This window comes from Thunnus thynnus, chromosome 21 (assembly GCF_963924715.1).
Source record: "Thunnus thynnus chromosome 21, fThuThy2.1, whole genome shotgun sequence".
Lineage (NCBI taxonomy): Eukaryota > Metazoa > Chordata > Actinopteri > Scombriformes > Scombridae > Thunnus > Thunnus thynnus.
The window spans coordinates 10,422,803-10,442,582 of NC_089537.1; the positions used below are offsets into that span (position 1 = coordinate 10,422,803).

The 19,780-nt window shown below is 40.8% G+C and overlaps 2 protein-coding genes and 1 non-coding gene across 4 annotated transcripts in view; all 3 read right to left on the minus strand.

The window, feature by feature from the left end:
- plxdc2b (plexin domain containing 2b) overlaps nt 1-7,053 on the minus strand; it is a 106,225-nt gene extending 99,172 nt beyond the window's left edge. Inside the window, exon 1 of the mRNA XM_067577801.1 lies at nt 5,681-7,053. Within this exon, the coding sequence (XP_067433902.1) occupies nt 5,681-5,774 (94 nt within the window). The 5' untranslated portion in view covers nt 5,775-7,053. The remainder of the gene's footprint in view (nt 1-5,680) is intronic.
- Nucleotides 7,054-12,508: 5,455 nt separating this feature from the next.
- On the minus strand, nt 12,509-12,609 carry LOC137173825 (small nucleolar RNA U13). Its single transcript, XR_010925242.1, has one exon. It is a non-coding gene; the product is annotated as a small nucleolar RNA U13 (small nucleolar RNA).
- A 1,306-nt stretch (nt 12,610-13,915) lies between these two features.
- Nucleotides 13,916-19,780, minus strand: part of malrd1 (MAM and LDL receptor class A domain containing 1) — a 62,941-nt gene continuing 57,076 nt past the window's right edge. Inside the window, exons 29-33 of one of the 2 annotated variants that reach the window (XM_067578181.1) lie at nt 19,118-19,209; nt 18,397-18,493; nt 18,232-18,292; nt 16,208-16,306; nt 13,916-16,106 (exon numbers count right to left, since the gene is read on the minus strand). In XM_067578181.1, coding sequence (XP_067434282.1) covers nt 16,023-16,106; nt 16,208-16,306; nt 18,232-18,292; nt 18,397-18,493; nt 19,118-19,209 — 433 coding nt within the window. In that variant the 3' untranslated portion in view covers nt 13,916-16,022. Of the gene's footprint in view, nt 16,110-16,207; nt 16,307-18,231; nt 18,293-18,396; nt 18,494-19,117; nt 19,210-19,780 lie in introns of both variants that reach the window. The other variant, XM_067578180.1, reaches the window with a different exon arrangement.

Below are 19,780 nucleotides of genomic sequence, written 5' to 3' on the forward strand. Positions count from 1 at the left end.
AAGAAAAGACTTTCACACACAGTTGCACATATAGGCAAAGGCATGTAGCAGCATGCCGTAAACCCCGTGAGTGACACTTGCTTTTGTGGGACAAAGCCAAGCCACCGCTCCTGCTGGGTTCAGGATATGAAGCCTGCTGCAGGGTGGGGTGACAGGCTCATCTGCCGGGCAAGCACCTTATCTTCTTTCAGCATGCCTGGATGGCCTGTAACACCACGCTTCTCCCCTCTCCTTCATGATAGCGATGCATGTAACACTTTGTTCCCCTTTGGAGAGCCGCTTCTTTCAACTTTCTCCAGTGAGCGCATCCAATCTTTAGATTCTTTTCATCATTTCGGTGCAGGCGCTGCGTGAAAGAACGGCACGGGCTGTACATAATTTCCACATTCGCAGAAGCTATTTCATGTTATGATGCACAGCTACAGTGGAACACCCCCAGTGGAGGTAAAAAAAACAAAACCCAAAACAAACAAAAAAACCACCAACACTCCCTGTTTTCTAACATATGTGGAAAAGACTAATTCATGAAATGGTTCTTCTTTAACACCTGCAAGTAATTTACAAATTCCTGTTTTTCTTCTTGCTCTCCCATTAGACACAAATAAGAGATTAAAAGCCTCTCCGAAAGGTCTGCTAAGCATGAAATCATTCCTTCTATGTTTCACATCATTACTTCTTCAGGATGTTTTAACAGGTTTTAGCCAACAGGGAGCCACGTTACAAACCCCACAGCTGAGTGTTAACCAGCCAGCCATTTTATTCTATGTTACCTATAAAATCCAGTACCGTGAACTTTAAGCTACTGTCATCAAATGCCAGATACTTACTGGTGTGTATCATGCAGTAAATCTGCCAGTATTTAACCCCTCTCAAGTCTGCTGTGGTTTAATGAGTCACTCATATTGGCTTCGGTAGAGAAATCTTTACCCATAATCCAACTGTCCAGCAGCCTCAGCATATAAAAAAGACTAGACAGCAAGGTGGAAAGATTGTGTGTGAGACTGCAATTTTCAATATTTTTCTTATTCTCAACAAATCTCATGTGCAGAGCCAAACCAACAATGAACTCATCCCACATACAAGTATTGTGTGTGTATCCAAAGTCTGATATATATCATATTCCTCTGTGCCGTAGACCTCAATAGCTGTCCAAAAGATATTAAAAATATGTCAGTGAGTCACACCGTTGCACTGGGTGATATGTTCCTTCAATATATAGAGTTTGGACACATTAGTTCGTTTGGAAACGGCTCCAAAGACTAATAACAGATCATGTTTTCAGTCTCAGGAGAGTAGTTCTGTGTAAGGCAGACGCCACTGCGCATGTGCAGGAAAGCAGTTCTGTTCAGAGCTTCACTAGCTTGTAAAAAAACCTCTTGACTTTGTACCAAAGTTCTTTACAATGTACAATGTATAAGGAACTACTTTCTAGAGACTGAAAACAAGAGACTAAATCTATATAGAAAAAGAGAAACTACATGTCAGATATTGGTGTCAACCCAGATCAACAAATTTGCACTATTTTGCAGTAATTATCATGTATGTTTCCACCAACAGTAACTTCACTAGACAAGCTAGATTTTGACACACCAGCTATCAGGTATGCTTGTGCTGCGTCATCAAAAATTTAATTTTGCAGACAACCAGTCTTTCAGTACAAGATTTGATTCAAACGGCTTGGTGAGTCCTTTTCTTTTGGCATCTTCTGCTGTTGTTGCACTCACATTGAAACTCTAAGTTTGGACCATCACTATTTCCTGGCATGCCTGGTTCATCAGCCCTCACTGGCAAGAAGTGTAAACAAACAAACACAATATAATCACGGAAAGGAAAGAGGAATTTATGTGCAATGCCGTGTTCCATTACTTTTTCTATTTCAGGCATATTTAACATATTATGTACACTGTACTGCCAAATTATGTTGATTGTGACAGGAAATAACTAAATGAGGCAGACACAAAGAAAGCAGACACACAAATCCTCTCATCAATGCTTCATTACAAAATTACTCCTAGATCTCCGTGTAAGAGTATCCAAGGAAGGAATTTTCTCATTTATTTCTCCTCTCACATGCTGCTAATCTTCACTAACTGTCATGTAGTATTTTTTGCTTTTATAATACTGCTATTCTTCTCTCTTGCGCTGTGAAGCTGGTCAGCACAGACGGGGAATTGCCTATTTTCTAAACCTCCTCCCTCTCCTCGTTATCCTCTGATATGTACTCTCCCCTGCAGGCAAAGCAAAAAGGCAACTCCTCCCACCTAAATTAAAAAAACATTTCACTCATTTCACTCTCCAACTGATGATCTAGCATCTCCTCTGGCAGCATCCCGCAGCAGCCGAGTCAACAGGAGGGGCAGCTATCAGCCTGCCTGTGGATGACGCTGCGGTCTACTGGCAAGCTTTGCAATCATGTGTGGAAAAGGGATATTTATCATGGATGGAAAATGCTTGTCATCTCTCACTGAACCGCTGACATCCAGATCTGCATCGCATCATAACAAGTCTCCTGCTCGTGCCTATGACCTTTTCAAATTGGCCTGATAGACAAGTCCGCAATTTGGCTACTCTAAATATACTTAACAAATCACACAGAAGTAGGAAATGCCAGGGAGCACTTTCTGTAACCTCGAAGACTACTAAAGGCTTGATAACTCTGGCAGAGCACTGCAACAATTGGAAGTGAAGAAGCTTTTGAACCACATGAAAGACAATGAAGAAAACCTAAAGAGGAGCTTAACAGCACTGGGTTTCATTAACTAGTGGCCTCTTTGCCCTTTGTCTCTGAGCCTATTGAACTCTGTGCGCCGCTCCAGCCCTCTGAAGCCATCAGACTGAGCTTCTTTCCGGGCTAAAGAGGGCGGAGAGCTGAGCGACAAGGGCCAGGCGTGACTAATGCAGGAGCCTGGTGCTGCTGTTGCATGCTGGTATGGGGGGACAACCCTGCCTCTGCAATGTATGGCATGGCCCGCTGTCGCCGCATACAGGGCAGCACAATAACCCCGCCGCCGCCGCCTCCTCCTCCTCCCCTCCCTGCCTCTCACCCCCCTCACACTGCCCCACCCCCGTCATCCATTCATGGCAGAGCCTTTCAGCAGGTCATTCAGAGGGCCAATAAAGAGGCAAGCTCTGAAATGTGCAATGTCAGAAAGAGGGAGAGACGGGAGGGTGGGGGTGAGATTCCAAGAAGGCTTACAATCTCCTCAGACTAAACTGGACCTCCCATTTTGTGGCAGGAACTTCTCTGCAGACACTTCATGAAAGTGTGACAAAGAGAAGAGAGCAACATGGCAGCATTTGTCATGAAGGTCAAACTCTTTGCTTAGAGTGCCTGGTCTGCATGTCTCCCTGCCGCTTACACTCCTGTGTGCATCTGAGTGTGTGTTTGTATGATTGCAGAGGCAGCTGCTGGCAGTATGATGGATGAGGAGCGGCGCGTTGGAGCCGCAGATGTCCATATCGCTGCCTACGAACGGGTTGACCCTCTATCAACTTCGCAGGCCTGTAGAGAAACACAACTCAGAGCATCCAGAGCTGAGCTGCCCCGGCTTCAAATGAAATTCCACACAACAGCCACAATCTTAGCACATTAACAGCCTTCAGAGCGAGCTTTTAAATCAAACCACATCATTACACAAGGCAAGACTTTCTCTCTCACGCTCACACTCTCTCATTCCCCTATCGCACACACAGACACACTCCAGACTCTAGTGGAACATCTCTTTTTCCACTTGCAGGAAAGCACCCGAATGAAAATTAACCCCTGAATCAGACCCAATTTTGTGTGCCACTGGTGAGCGTATCACTGGGTGAGCCAGGGACTGAAAGCTTTATAAAAAAAAAAAAAGATGCATTGAGCTCACAGGATGTTGTGTAATTTCGCCCAGATGTGCTGCACAGCTCATCTAACTAATAAATGCAAGGAGGGAAAATGAATGCCTCAACGTGACTTTACAACCAATCGTCACATCTCTGACTCTGCTAGAGCTGAGACACATCCTGAGAGCCTGAAAGCTATTCTGGTAGTGAGTGGCGCATTATATCTTCCCAGTGGACTAGCAGAGAGTGGAGGAGTCCACCTGCGCTCTATTAATAAAAGCCTATCTGAGGAAGAGCAGGGGCTGCTCTTTACAGGAGCAGAGGAGTTGAGGTCAGTCTACAACAAGGGAAGCACCTCACCCAGAAGTCTAAAAATACTGTCCTACATATTGAGGGACTCAGCCAAAGCGGGAGATGGAGGCAAATGTCCTTTTGTTTATGGATGACGATGTTTGAGTCAGGAATGTCTGAGCTACCTCTAAAACAAACCTTATGCTGATAGCTTTCTCATGAGAAGCACAAGTTCCAGGTCCTGAAAAGGAAAAACAAGCCGTTGCAAAGCACTAATGTCAAATGAGCCAGAGCACAGCGCAGCCCAGGAGATTGATTGAATTCATAAATAAGACTGAGTAGAACTGTGTGAAACTGTAGAAAGTGTGTGTGTGTGTGTGTTTGCACGTGCCTCTGTGCGAACGGTCACACATGGCCGATAGCATCTCTCTCTCCCGAACAGAGCCATACATTCCAGTCACTCTGTGGTCTGCACACAAACACACACACACACGGGTTTAATTTACAGTCACTGTCAGCAGCCGAACATTTCTCTAACCACTATCTGATACGTGATGAAAATCTGCTGCCAGCAAATAAAAGCCCCGGGAAACAAGAGCTCGCCTGTGTGAACAGAACCAACATTGGCATGAACTTATTTCAGCCGGTCTGTCGGAGGGCGAGCTCAGTGTGTGCAGCGTATGGGATGGACTAGATGTGAGATTAGGGGACTTTACTGTAGGTGCACAGTAAATGCTGTAGCTTTACAGTTGGGATATTTTCCCCATCCTCCGGTGTTGACTCTGTCTCCACAATCAAGGACAATCATGAGGGACAGGGCGTGCAGGTATTCAACATTTCCCCTGCAGGACTTCTTCATAGAAAGCACCTGCACTCTGCTCCCTGTTTCTGAAGTAATGATATCAAATATGCTAAAAGTTGCAGGAGAGATGATACTTCCAGGTTACAGGATGTTCCAGGTCATGACAGAGAAAGAAGACAAAGCACTAATCTAAAACATAAACACACCAGAAGACACAAAGGGGGGGAGTTGTGGATTGAATTCTTGATGTTTGACTGTACAATACTGTATAATATACTGTAATAATCAGCTCAGCCTGAAGCTAAAGCATAAGCAAAGATGTGAAAGCAATCCAATTAACTAAGCCTTGTTAACAGTTGTGAAAATATGATCATTAGAATAAAACAAGGGCTTTGATCTAGACAGAAAACAGAGGAAGTTAGTAGGTCATTGCAGCCATGCTGAATGATTCCTAAAAATAAAACAATGTAATAAAAACAGCCCTGGGTTGTCTGTCTTTTCTTTTCCTTGCACACACACATAGTCTCTGCTTTCATTTAAAGCAGGTAAACAGAGGATTTCTGCAACAACAAACGATGTAATTTAAGCACAAGTCATTCTTATGCACAAGAAAATTAGACTCCACCTGTGTCTGATTCAGATCAGCTGAGCAGGACGAATCATGTCTCATGCGTGTTTTTGCAAACGCATTGGACTTCGGCAGGGACTTGAGTGATTAAAGACACTGAGTGTGAACAGGTCTGCTAATGTTAGGGTGCTGTTTCTTACCGTTGCTGGCTGTGAGCTCGCCTTGAGCATTTCCCAGACACTGCAAAACTAAAACAACTCCAACGAGAAGGTCGAACGTCTTCACACCCGCCATATCCAATTTCTTCTCAATAACCCCGGTCGTTTAAGAGGTGTCCGTCTTTCTCGTGCACCGACACCGCTTCCCCCAGCTGGACTCCGTAACTCTCCTGCTTCTCCTGCTGCTTTTAAAAACGGAGTGCGCCGCACTCGCTGCACTGAGCTTGTTTTGTTCCAGCGTGCGCCACACTGCGCGCTCCTGGGGAGTAAAAAGCGCGCTCGTCCTAACAGGTCGCACCTCCGGAATAAACAAATAATAATGTTAATAATAATAACAACAGAAAAGAAAAAAAGTTCACCACCACACACGGGGCATCCCAGTCCGACACACTGGTCTCATCCCACACTGGTCGGAGGTGCAGAGTGCGAGTGGAGAAGACAGTGCGCTCCCTCCGTCATCAACTCCTCGCAGCCAATAGCTCCTCTTCTTCTGTTTTTTGATGCTCAGCGCAGAACCAGTGGAGGCAAAAACACAAAGCGTTTCTCCAGCTGCCGAGGAGACATTCAGAATTTGCCTTGGGGATATTATCTGCTACTTGCATGACAAGCAGCATTTGAATGATGTGCACAGATATATGAAGCATAAGAAGAAAGCTTTTTGGAGCTTCAGGAGCTGCTGCTGTTGGCCGCCTGTTTGCCAGCAGACAAAAGATTTGAGCATCCTAAGAGCTTTGTTTTTATTTACTATGTAGGCTATTTCAATATGTAATAAAAGCTTCATAGAGATAGAGTATGGTCCTAGTTGGAGTTTTGTTTAGCTTATCCAACTCTTTAAGTGTCCAAATGATTTTGTTAGGTTTGTGATTCTTTTATAGGCAACTGTGCAAAGGTTTTTTGGCACTTTAGATGTTTAGATTCTTATCCATCATGCAATACCATCAGGGAGGCATCTGATTGGTCCCAAATTTATTCTGCTGCATGACAACAACCCCAAACATACAACCAGAGTAATAAAAAACTGCCTTACAAGAACTACCTACCTGCAGCAGATGGTTTGGCCCACACACATCTCCCACACAGAGCCCCACAGAGATCTCAACATCATGGAGTCAGTCTGGGAATACAGGAAGAGACAGAAGCAGCTGAAGCAGCCTAAATCCACAGATGGACTGTGGCAACTTCTCCAAGATGCTTAGATCAACCTACCTGCCAAGTACCTTGAAAAACTGTGTGAAAGTGTACCGAGAACAACTGGTGCAAAGCAAAGTGTGGTCACACCAAATGCCGATTTGATTTAGACTTCTTCTGTTTACTGCACTTTGTATGAAGTAAATTATATAAAAAATATTCATGGCATTATTTTTGAAAGCATCCTCACTTTACTTTTAGTGCCTAAAACTTTTGCACAGTACTGTGTATCTCTCTTTATCTGTGGATGAATTAGGTGACTCTAAGACTCCATTTCTGTCCCACTTCTCACCTTCACTGCTCAGCAGGTGACTGAACTGTGAGGGCGCCCTCTTCAGGTGAAAACCGGGTCATAATCTGGTAATGTGGATCACAGAGTTTTGGAAATTCCCATGCAAAACACCTAATTTTTTAATAACGCGACAAAAGCCCAAACCATAATCTGGAAAGGTATGACCAAGGAATGTAGCACATAAGCAAAAATGATGGATAATGATCTAAAAGTACAAAACATCATTCACTCCTGCTTCTTGGTTGTGTGTTTTCACTTTTCTCAGAAGCAGCCAGACATTATAGGGGGTGGGCCTTGGAAAACTCTCATGTGAGGGAACATTTCTTTTTTTTTTCCGAGGCTGGTCTCTCTGCACTCAGAACAACTCTCACCATACTTTTTCTTCCTCATTGCCTGGCACTCATTTTGCACAGGAAGGATAACTTGGACCACATGCTTGTTCCAATTAAGACCCTCACTGTGGGAATTCAGGAGCTGCGCTACAGTCATGGAAAACCTTAGGGAGGAAACTCTTGCATGAAGGAACTCTTTTATAATTTACTTGGCTGGTGTGCATGAAAACATAAGTACATGCATGTAAAGATTTTAAGTGTCGTTTGTCTGTGCTAAATGGATTTTCAAACTTTTTAGTGGCTTTTTAGTGGCGAATTAGGTTGTTAAAGTCATCAGGGCACAAATACTCTCTGAATGTCTCATGCACCAAATGAAAACAGATCAATAAATAGCAATTACTTCCACAGCTATGTCAGTAATTAGTCATTATCTTGATTATCAAAATCACTCATCTGTTGCATTATCTTTACAGAGTAGTGACTGCCAACAAAGTGGGTGCGGTAGTCGTAAAGGGATTTGTTTCTGGAGGACAGAGGATTGCAATAAATGAATGCAGTGCTTTATGCCAGGCAGAGTAAAGTGTCAGCGATGGAGCAAGAGAAGAGTGAACTTCACCACAATTTGCAGCCTGACCTGAGTAGGAACACTTCGGTCTTGAGAATCAGGCATTTAGGGATGGTTGGTGCTACATTAGATCAGCCGGAGGGATGATGTGCAAAACTCTTGCGAGATTTGTACCCATTGTATTTTATTTATTGTGCACGTAACCTTAACTCTAACCTTAAACCTATCCTCAGTCTTAACCCTAACCCTAACCTTTAACCTATCCTCAGTCTTAACCATAACCCTAACTTTCAACCTATCCTCAGTCTTAACCCTTACCCTAACCTTAAACCTATCCTCAGTCTTAACCCTAACCCTAACTTTCAACCTATCTTCAGTCTTAACCCTAACCCTAACCTTTAACCTATCCTCAGTCTTAACCATAACCCTAATCTTAAACCTATCCTCAGTCTTAACCCTAACCCTAATTTTAAACCTATCCTCAGTCTTAACCCTAACCCTAACCCTAACCTTAAACCTATCCTCAGTCTTAACCCTAACCCTAAGCGCACTCGCAAGAGTTCAAGAGTTTTAACCTAGAATTTACCTTTAGGAATGTATGAAAACTCCTCACCCAGAACTGAGAAATAGTGGAAGTGAGTGATCGTCTGTTTTGATGTGCTTCCCCTCAACTTCCTTCTAAAATAGCTCTAGGAGACATTGTTATGATCATAAGACTTGAATAAATATCTGCTGACAGTGCCTGTCCATGATAGTTTCACATCCACTTTCTCACATAAATCTGAATCACCCTCAGTGTGATTCTATCAACACACCTCTTGCGCGCCCAAAAGGACATATATCAAACATCTATACAGCAAACACAAACATCCCTCCCAGATAAGAGCTTGTGGACATATGCAGTGCGGCCATTTCAGTCATAAAACATCCCTCAATCAGATCATCAAATGTGATTTACTTCCTGACAAAGTGTCTACAGAGACTGGGAGAGCAGCTCTGTCTCTACACCCCTTTCTTTCCTTTTCTCTCTCTCTCTCTCTCTCTGCAACTCTTTCCAAGCAGTTTAATCATCATAGTAGTTGAGACTCAGCGGCCACAGCTCTCCATGCAGTCTGCTGCTCTAATCACCTTGTTCCACAACTCCAGCAAAAGGAAGCCAGGCCACTCTGAAAATCTCTCTTTATCCAGATTTTTCCCAAAGCCTCATCTTTCGCTTTCTCTCTTGAAGCCTTTCTTTCTCTCCCTCAAACATTCTCTCGCTCCCTTCCTGTGTAACGTTAAAACAGGATCAGTCACAGATGCCATGAACTTTTGCTTGGCTAGAGACCACACCACGCTCAGTCTCCCTGGGGGGAACTTAAAGAGCATCAAAACGTCTGTAATGAAATTAATGTAATGAAATGGGAGGGTTTTTCAAGCCCTTTAAGTCTGAGGGTGGTGGCAAGTGTAAATTTTCCAAAGAGTACTTGTGTGTTGAAGTGGGTCCCACTCTTTGAGTTGCAGAGCAGAATGTCACAGCAGCATTTACGAAGCTCGGCCGTTTAATAAACAGAGAACAAAGGAGCCAAGTGGCAGTCAGTCTGCAGTAAAACATTTTAGCCACTGAGGAGAACAAGCTCAGCTCTGTTTCTCTCTTTCCATTAGAGCATTGCAGATTATTAGCTTTTCCGTCTCACAACAATATTAACAAGACCTGAAAGCACACAATCATTTAGTTTTGCATTGAGTGTACACTTGGAAAAGGCTTCCTGTTTTGCCTTTTTGCTCCTTTTTTAAAGGTAATTTCGGTTTGGATCTACATAGAAAATCTCACAAAAAACTCACAATCATGAATCAGATGGACAGCCTCGCCTGCAGCATAAACAAACTTCAAAATACAGAAATGAAGCTTTGGCAAAATAACTGTTTAAAACTGCTATAGTCATTATTTTTATATGAACAATGGATCAAATGACAACATGTCTTGGAAGGGGTTGCTTGAAGTGATGAACACACAGATGATTATTACCTGATGCTACAGTTTCCCTCAGCTCTATGGTGCATTTTAATGACTTTCATCTCATTGTTTTTGTTTTACATCTTGCAATTTTACTGTTCTGGTTCACTCTTATCAGTGCTGTTTCCATCAACAGTGAGTTTTGAGCAAAAAAGCCCCAATAAACGCACTGAATGCTACCTGCCTAGCATTCAACAGCAAACAGACACAGTTGGTGAGCATAGTGAAGCATTTAGAAGCTAAAAAGGCTTATTTCACTCAGGAATTGATGAAGAGCAGAACAGAGCAAGAATTTGAGTGAATATTGGACTTACATTCACCAGATGGCCAGAAAAAATCTCTAAATGAATGCAAATTTTGCTGCTGGATGTGCAAAGAAGCTATTTGTTTTGCTTAGTGGTGATGTATCATGCACATTTCCAGGTCTATATTTATATTCTGCAGAATGCATTGCAGAATTTATCCAATAAGCTGACATTTTGGAAACAATGTGCCTTTTCCAACAGCTCTGAAGCGGACCTTGCTCTTGTCAAAGCTACCGAGCTACACAAGCTTCCCTACAATGGTGATATATTGATCAAACTCCCATGAGTAATGATGGTATTTCCAGTCCAAAGCAAAATAAACTGCTCTGCAGAGGCCATTTCTCTCTACTCAATCAATCTTTGAGGCCTCATTTATGTATCACATGAAGCAAACAATGGATAATAAACTTAAAAATCTCATTAATTCAGCAACGTTTGATGATATATTAACTTTACTGTGTTTTATTTGGAAACTTAATCAAGCATCAGTGGACAATGAGGGGATGCACTGGAGCATGAGACAAGTCAATATTTATGGCACATCAGAATAGGGTGTAATTGGTTGTACAAGGTGCATAAAAATCTCTGTCACAATTTCTTTCAAATTATAATGAACCTTTACTGTGCAACACAATGAGGCAGTAAAACTGTGGATAAAACAGTTTTACCGCCCGAAACCCCAAGAGATGCAATCAGAGGCACTCTGGCAGTTTCTCCTCTCCTGAGGTATTTTTTCTGGAACGGTCAGAGGACAATCCCTTAGGCTGATCGCTATCCACTCTTGCTGAATACAGAGGGAAGAGACAGGCATTTTCCTCTGCACTCACCCAGAGAGGATAAGAGAACCAATTCTGAGCTATCATTACAAGGAAAGGGGGTACATTTCACCTTGACCGGACTAGGCTGGTCGGGTTACCCTGGTCCACAGCGCCAGTAGGAGAGGTAATTGGGCTGAATGCTGTGATAACAGGCTGCCAGCTCAAGATGAAAAGGGCTCAGAAATACTTGAATAGTTATGCAAATGACGCGAGACTCAACTTTTATTTAGACCGAAGGAGTCCTTAAAGGTTATCATTGGTGAACTCTACGGGAGCGTTTTCATTACAGGAGTCTCACAGAGCAGAGTGGTACACAAACAAAAGTGCGACCTTTTGATGGACGCTGCTCTGTGATTAACAAAACTGTGACAACAATAACTCTGGCAACCAAAGCTGACTAACTAACAAGGACAAAGGCTTGTGGCTTGTACCAGCTCTCCTGTGTGCTATTCAACAGCATGAATAACGAAGCTACCAGAGAGATGTTCTCCCAGGACAAAAAACACTGATGGCTTCACAGTCTCTGTCAGCAAGTGTGCAAGCTAGGCAAGGCATATAAGGTGGCATTGTTTGTGTGGGTGTGGTGGCATGTTAGTGGACAAGGTTTTTGTGTAGGCCATTGATTGTTGTTTTGTTAGGTCAAATGTCATTGGGTTGAGACAAACAAACACTGACGTAGAGGCTGCAAAAAGGCTGAGTTGGTGTTTTTAGTGATTTAGCCAGAGAGACGGAGGGTTTCCCTTGTATAGGATTGTTGGCCTAGCAATTATTATTAATGTTCACAATGGTAAAACCAAATACACAGATAGAAAGACGAATGACTATGAATTTAGCTGTTTTTTCAATCATTATTGGATTTGCTAGTTATTGCTTCAGTTATTTGGAATAATACTAAATTATCAAGATTTGGTTGATCAAAACTGGTACAGTTCATTACAGATTACAGCTAAGGAAAAAGCAATCAATAAGCAAATTTACTTTTAGCTTCTGCTAAGGCTATGGCTATTTCATTGGCTAGCGTTCACCTGATAAACTTCTGTTGCTTTTATTGTCTCCTGGCCCTGTCACAATTTACATGCCGTTTCAACAGAAATTATACATTTCTATGGCATTTCTATGTCTGTCTACTACTAATATTAACAGCGTCAGCGCTGCCAAGTCTCACATTTTGAGCATGAGACTCAGGCAAGTGACACAGATCTCATGATCTCACGCCACACATGCCTTTTCTCATGCTAACTTTTTGTCTTTGCTTCCTCTGATGTAAAATTTGTGATTTTTAAGCAAAGAAACAGCAGTTGTTGTTTTTTTTAAGTTCAGACAGGCTGAGGCACAGAGCATGACAAGGTTAAGGCAGCACTTTTCACAGATTGTCCATGAACGCATCAATCATCATCTGTTTGGACCAAAAGCGTCCAACAACAAATCATTGCCATGCATGTTCTGGTGGAGCTGATAATTTATTAAGATATTACTACTTTAGACCTGAGAGACTAAAGTGGGGAGTGTTGGATGATGGAGTGACTTGGTGAGGAGCGCCAATATTTTGAAGAAAAATATGTGTAATATCCGGAGTGTAGTGGGTCAGTTTACCACAAATAATGCTCACTTTATTATGAACAAAAATAAGTACCCCCCCCCCCGCAATTTAATAACATTAATATACAGGATTTATAGCTAGTTTAACCATGCTAACCGCATGAATTCAGAAGCTGGGATGGCAGTTACTGCTACTCTGCTAAACTCGTTAACTTCAGCAAGAGTTTGGGTTTTTTCGCCATCATTAAGCTACTGCCATTTATGTAATAACAAACTGATTGACCACAATGTTGGTTCATTTAAATGGATATTTTTAAATTATAGATTATAAAAAGGGGAAAATATGTAACTTAAGTTTTAGCATTAGCTAGTTTATGTAGCTGTTTCCCTGCTAGCTTTCCCTTGATATAGCTCTCCAAGCTTTCTAGTTGTCTGTCTCTTTATGACAATTTTATATGCTCTTTCACTAAAATTATATTTTTTATATCATTATTATTATATATTTATGTGGCAAAATATTTTATTATACTGTAAAACAGATGCCAAAAAGTCAGATTCCGCTCCCTCAATTTTGACCAAATTTGTAGTTACTGCATTTTGAACAGTGCCAGAGGAAAAGGTGGTGAGCCAATTTAAGGCGAGGGCACAAACAATAAAAAAGTGAAGCAGCTGAAATTGATCCTGTGGTCCGCTGATAAATCTCTCACCCAGAATCCTCCCACAGACTCTGCAGTGATGGAGAACGAGACTAAACAGCAATGACACTGGTGATTGTAGTTATCTAGAGTCTAAAAATTAAAGATTCATGACATGAACTTGAACCAATATGAAGGATTGGGGGTGTTTTGATGTGTTTTGGACTAAGTGCAAGGGCTCTCGGAGGACCCAAAGGCTTAGAGCAAATATCTATTTATTATAAATGGGATGGTTCAACGTGTGCATCAACCTCCTATAAAAACCAGAGGTAAAGCTATATTTTGAAATCACTGGCCAAAAAGGAAACTTTTCTTAAGATAGTGTGTTTTACTTAAAGTAAATCAAAAAAGAGCTAAGGAAGTCCTTTAGCATTGTTTGAGCTAAAAATTGACGTAAACATGCTAAAATGCCCACAATTCTTACTTAGAAAAGGATATATTCAAGATTGCACATTTAGCAAAGTATGAATAGACACAACTCTGGATATCATTGTAATACAAAATATTACTTTTAATTTAATCCTGCATACATATAGAATAACAGCCTGAAAGGAAGCTGCCTGCATGAAATATTCTCTTTAGAACATACAACACTATACTAATAAAGTACATAATTATTGTAAATCATCATGTTGAGTATCAAATATGACAGGGTCATTTATGATGGCATGTCTAATGAGACACAGCTGAAAAGAACCATGACTGAACACTCATGAAATTTATAACAGACTGGTTTAACTGTGCTGTTTATGATCCATCTGGTCTTCGCTGGTTGATAAAGAGACTTGGAGACTCTGTTCACGCCACTTACAAAACAGCTGGGACGCTAACTTGTAGTGGATTTTAATGTGCAAATAAAACAGGGGCAAACTATTTTATTTGCACTTGTGAGGATTGAAAAGGATCCCTAATGAAGTCGGGACTCCATTTAGAGGCTCAGTGTGTTCAGTGGAGCCTTTCGGTTCAATGAAGTGGATGTTTTCTGCTTTTGCCAGCTCTGAAGAAAACCTTAATCACCATGCACAGCGCCCACAACCATTTCTGAAGTGAGAATATTGTAGCACTGTCAATAAACTGCTAAATTGACCATACTAAGTGTCCAAAATGGCCAAAATTAATTTTCTTGGGGTTTGTTCTCATGCCCATTTTGGCTTGCTGTTGGATACTGACATTTGACTGTTGTGAGTAATTGTTTTTTAATGTCTCCTAAATATCACTGATTATGTACAAGTTTTACCTTCTAAAACAACTGTGTTTGCTGCTGTATGATGAATAGTGTGTGTGTGTGTGTGTGTGTGTTTTAGCAATTATGAAAATGGTTATACCAACTTAACATGCAGATAATCATTTTGCATATGATCATGTTTTTCCAGTACATGCTTTTAACTTTTCCAACTTTTTATCTTACCTATACCTATTACTATACCGTGTATGTGTAAGCAAATATATACTGTATATGTGTATCTACATCTATCTACAGTACATAAATATATAAAGTATATATATGTGCATATTTGTATATATTTCCTTTATTTTTTTGTAATTTTTTTCTTTGTAATTCTGTTTTTATATGACAACTACACAAACAAAGAAAAACTCCATAAAGCATTACTCACAAAAAAGTATTCAAAATAACCAACATTTTATTTCTTGGATTTGTTCTCATGCCCATTTTGAAATGTCCCTGACTCTTTAAAAAAAAATCCATCTTAAAACTAGTAATTAATTTTTCCTCCCCAATATTGGACTATTTAAAGGAATCATTTGACATTTTGGGAAATAAGCTCTGTCACTCTCTTGCAGAAAGTTAGATGAGAAGATTGAAACCACTCTTGTACCAGTCTGTTGAATATGAAGCCAGTAGCTGGTTAACTTGGCTGAGTGTAAAGACTGGAAACATTGTGAAACAGTTTCAAGAAATAGTCTGACACATAACCTCCAGTAATACACGACTTGTTGTTTTATACTTTGGTTTTTGTACAGATTAAACAAACAAGCTACAGCGTGCTAATCAGTGATCTTTAGAGGCACTGGTAGGTGATTTTGTTGCCTTTGGACAAAGCCCCTTGATTCAAATCTTTGTTGCTAAACTAAGCTAACCAGCTTCTTCCCATCTAACTCACAGCAAGAAAGCAAATATGCTTAAGTTCATATTTCCCAAAATGTCGAACTATACTTTGAAGGTTTTTCCCTCCAAAACACACGTCTTTGCAGTTGCATAGAGAAGATCTCCTGCAGATAAATCTACAGTGTTGTTCATCTCTTTAATTTTTGTTTTTTTAACACAATTTATTGGTATTCACATGGACACAATTAGTTTAGCTTGAATTTAATAATCATGGGATAGTCTGCTCTCCTGACAAACAGCTGTTAGCTTTTATTTCAACATCTAGGACCACATCGGTGGGGAGTATCACCTCAAAACAATTGAAATAATTCAGTTAGCAATCACAGCGTTGTATTAGATTTAACTTTCAAAAACCTCCTTGCAAAATATTACTTAAGTCCACTGTTTGCATTGTTTATGCCGACTTGGCACCTCAGCGGCTCAAGACAAACCCGTCGAGTATTTTCACACACTGTATGACCCACATCTACTGCAGTGCACCATGAGCATCAGGGGGGTAATTGTACAACGGGTTGGCAAAGGACAGCTTGGCATCTCTCCAGGTCGAACCCTGCTGTGGACAGACACACACAAAGAGACATACATCACGTCGCTGACTTCTGCACAGATAATTCAAGTAAAAGGCCGAAGGGCTGAGTAGAGACACCATACCTCCACCTCCTTCCTCCAGGGGTAGACACTGATGGAAAGCCCCCCGCCATCACTCCTCCCGGGGTCAACACTGGGGTAACTGCCATCCAGAGACGGGAGCTGAGGGAAGGAAAATCATGTATATGGACTTAAAATTAGATGAGCCTTAATGTGTGAGAGCGCATGAAATGCAGGCGCAATTAAATTCAAATAGACCCGTTATGCGTCCATAATTACACCTCTAACCTCCATAAAACATTTCATCATCTTCCAGAAGTGGCATAATCACAGACTGTTTCCGCCTCTCGTTTGTGTTGTGGAGATACCAGTTCACACCTACACCTCTCTATTTATAGCTGCGTCCTCTCTGGCAGCCACATGAAAGCAAACATGTACAGACATGCCAATACAGATATAGAATATACTGAAATACATTTTTATGTGTTTTGTAAGTGTGTCACATCACAGGAAAGAAGTCTGGTTTGGTTGTTGGCATTAGTAAAACATATTTCTATAATATATGTGATCATGGCTCTCTTAAAAGAATATATATCATGGTTCTGGTTTTCCTATTACATTATACACACACACACACACACACACATGCACACACACACTGCCATTAAATCTATGATAATCTCCATCATCAGAGTCATGACAGTTGTGGCTCTCAACATCACTCTCACTTTTATTACTGGATGACACTCGCTGTACGCCCACACAGATAAAAATGTGCATGTGTGCCCAGACGTACAGCTCACCCATTTTATCATTTTTGACACATATGTGCACTCATAAATGGACACACACACATGCACACACACACACACAAGAGCCATTATCCAAATGGAATATCTGTGATTGTATCACCTCTGGCGCTGGGACCTTTTTTGGTTATAGCAGGAGTAACAGTTGAGCTCCAAAATGGCAGGTAACAAAGCACACAGTGGGTGGATACAATAATAGAAACACCTGTGCAGTGGTGGACAGTAACTAAATACATTTACTGTACTTAAGTGAGAGTATTACCATGTTATGCATCTTTATACCACTACTACACTACATTTCAGAGGGAAATATTGTGATTTTTACTCCACTACATTTATCTGACACTAGTTACTTTTCATATTAAGATTTTACATTTTTAAGTAGATTCTTACGTAAATATATAATCACCTTTTTGGCTTGTGACCACTTACAAAAAAGCCATTTGTAGTTGGGGATGTTTCTGATAAAGGTCTTTGAGTTGTTAGATTGATATCCCCTCTAAACTTATCAGATGCTTTCATTTAAATAACAGATTGAGGCCACAAGAGGTAAAATCATGCAATATTTCACAAAAAAGCAAAGTATAAAATAATAGTCTAAAAAAATGATACAATTTTGTGTAGAAGACATGTAGTTTTTTATCTTTCCTCTCTCATTAATCATATTACAACCCCTCAGATTTATCTGGTGACCCTTTGAAGGGGGCCTGACCCAAGGTTGGGAACCACAAGACTCAACTACAGATATATAAAGTACAACACTTAAATGCTACTTACACAGTACATTATAATAAATCACAGATTTTTCTGCAGAATGAGTATTTTTTACTTTAAGTACATTTTGCTGATAATTCTTTTTGAATGTAGATTTTGAATGTAGAACTTTTACTTTATATTTTACTACAAGTGTAAATACAATTTCTAAAGCTTATGTTTTTGCTCAAACTGCATCAGATAAGCAGTTGATTACTTGGTTATTTTTGACGCTGTAGCTTGTGGTGTTGCACTCGATCAGATTATTTAGTTATTGCTGTATGTGAACCACAGAAACACAAATATGCACAGCTGCACATAAACCACAAAATCAATAAGACTAAATCAAAAATGTAATCTAGCAGAAAGGCTTGGGGTTCACCTTCTGACCTCCTCTAATGTTAGATCCACTTATTGAATAAATGTGAGCAGAATGGTAGAAAAATTAGATTTGTATAGCTGAGAAACCGAATGTTGCCTGAACAGAATTTGCTGATGATTGATTGGACATTTCTATGCGCTGACCTGTGCTCTCCAGTCAAAGGCTGCGTTATCCATCACCCCGTAGTCCATCGGGTCAGGTTTTCTGTGGAGCCAGCAAACACACTCATCATCACCACTTTCATCTTCACCAACATCATCAGTTAAAAGAGCAACAACGTGTTTGTCATTATTGTAGCCAGGACTCACATTAAGTAGCATTTTTTCTTGCACAAAGCCAGAATGCAGACGGCGATTCCGGCTACCAGCAGCAGCAGTCCGATACCGATGCCAGCATACACAGCATCTATACAAGAAAGAGGTAAATTTAATTGTCACATAGTCTTTAATGAACTGCAGAGACATTAACAGGATAGGCAAGAATGCAGCAAATAAATGCAGGTGAGATGGCTGTATTCACACCAATCTGGCAATGCAGGAAAAACAGCAGTCCTCCCATTCATTTGAAGGGGAATAGTACACTTAGACTGCAGGAGTGGGGACCGCATGGGCTTCAGCAAAAAAAAAAAACGCAATGGCTGTCCAAAAAGAAGTTGAACCAAAATCAACTTTTGCCAAAACACAACCCGAAGTCACACTGCAGTGGCCAATCACATACAAGGAAGAGGGGAGGACATTTCTCCTCATTTGATAACATTCGATAAAAGTAAAGTTAGACTTTATTGTTGGTGATCTGAGAGCACGAGCAAGAGAGAGAGAGCAGCTGTGGTCGAGCAGACTAGAGAGTGAATGAGAGGGAGCGGCGGTAGTGAAAACAAAGCAGTGAATCAGAAATAAAGTGTTACGGTCTAAAAGAAAAATAAACACGCCCACACCTCCACACAACCCTGCGGGAAAGTGCCACATTGCCTTATTTGGTGTGAATGCAGCCTATTGCAGATGAGCAGGGAGGTGAGTTTTTTTAAATTACCCAGCCGTGTGTCCTCTGGTGTCGGTGACGGGGTGGAGAGAGGCGGCTTCTCCTTCATATGACAACGGTTGCCTGTCCATCCTGGATAACACCTGTGATCAGATACAAACAAAACAAACTAAAACAGTATTTCTGTTGCCATATTCTGCATGAAGAAATGAAGAATGAAGAAAAATGATCTAATGATAATGTTGAATCAACCATTATTTGTGTTGCTCCTTACAAGTTAGTGCTAAACTGGTTTACAGGTGACAGACAAACAACTTTAATATGCATATGGAAATATTAACAGTAAAACTGTAGAGATTATCACTGATATTATTCTATAGTTGTCTTATTGTAAACAAATGAAGACCAAAGCCAACAATGAATTGATATTGATATATATTATTCTTTATACAAAGAACATGAGCACTGTAGTTTATTTTGAGTTAATCTCATATACTCCATCCTGCTGCCACAAATACTCACCTGCCAGCAAATGTCTATTGATCCGCGGCTAAAAATAATCCCCAACAAACACATCATTTACTCCTGTGTGAGTAAACTTTGCTAAAACCTACAGCACCCAGCTGTTTAAGAAAATTAAAATGGCCTTTTTTGAAAATGAAACCATATATTTGTGACCTATTTTAAAGATTTACATCTTTAGTAGGAATGAAT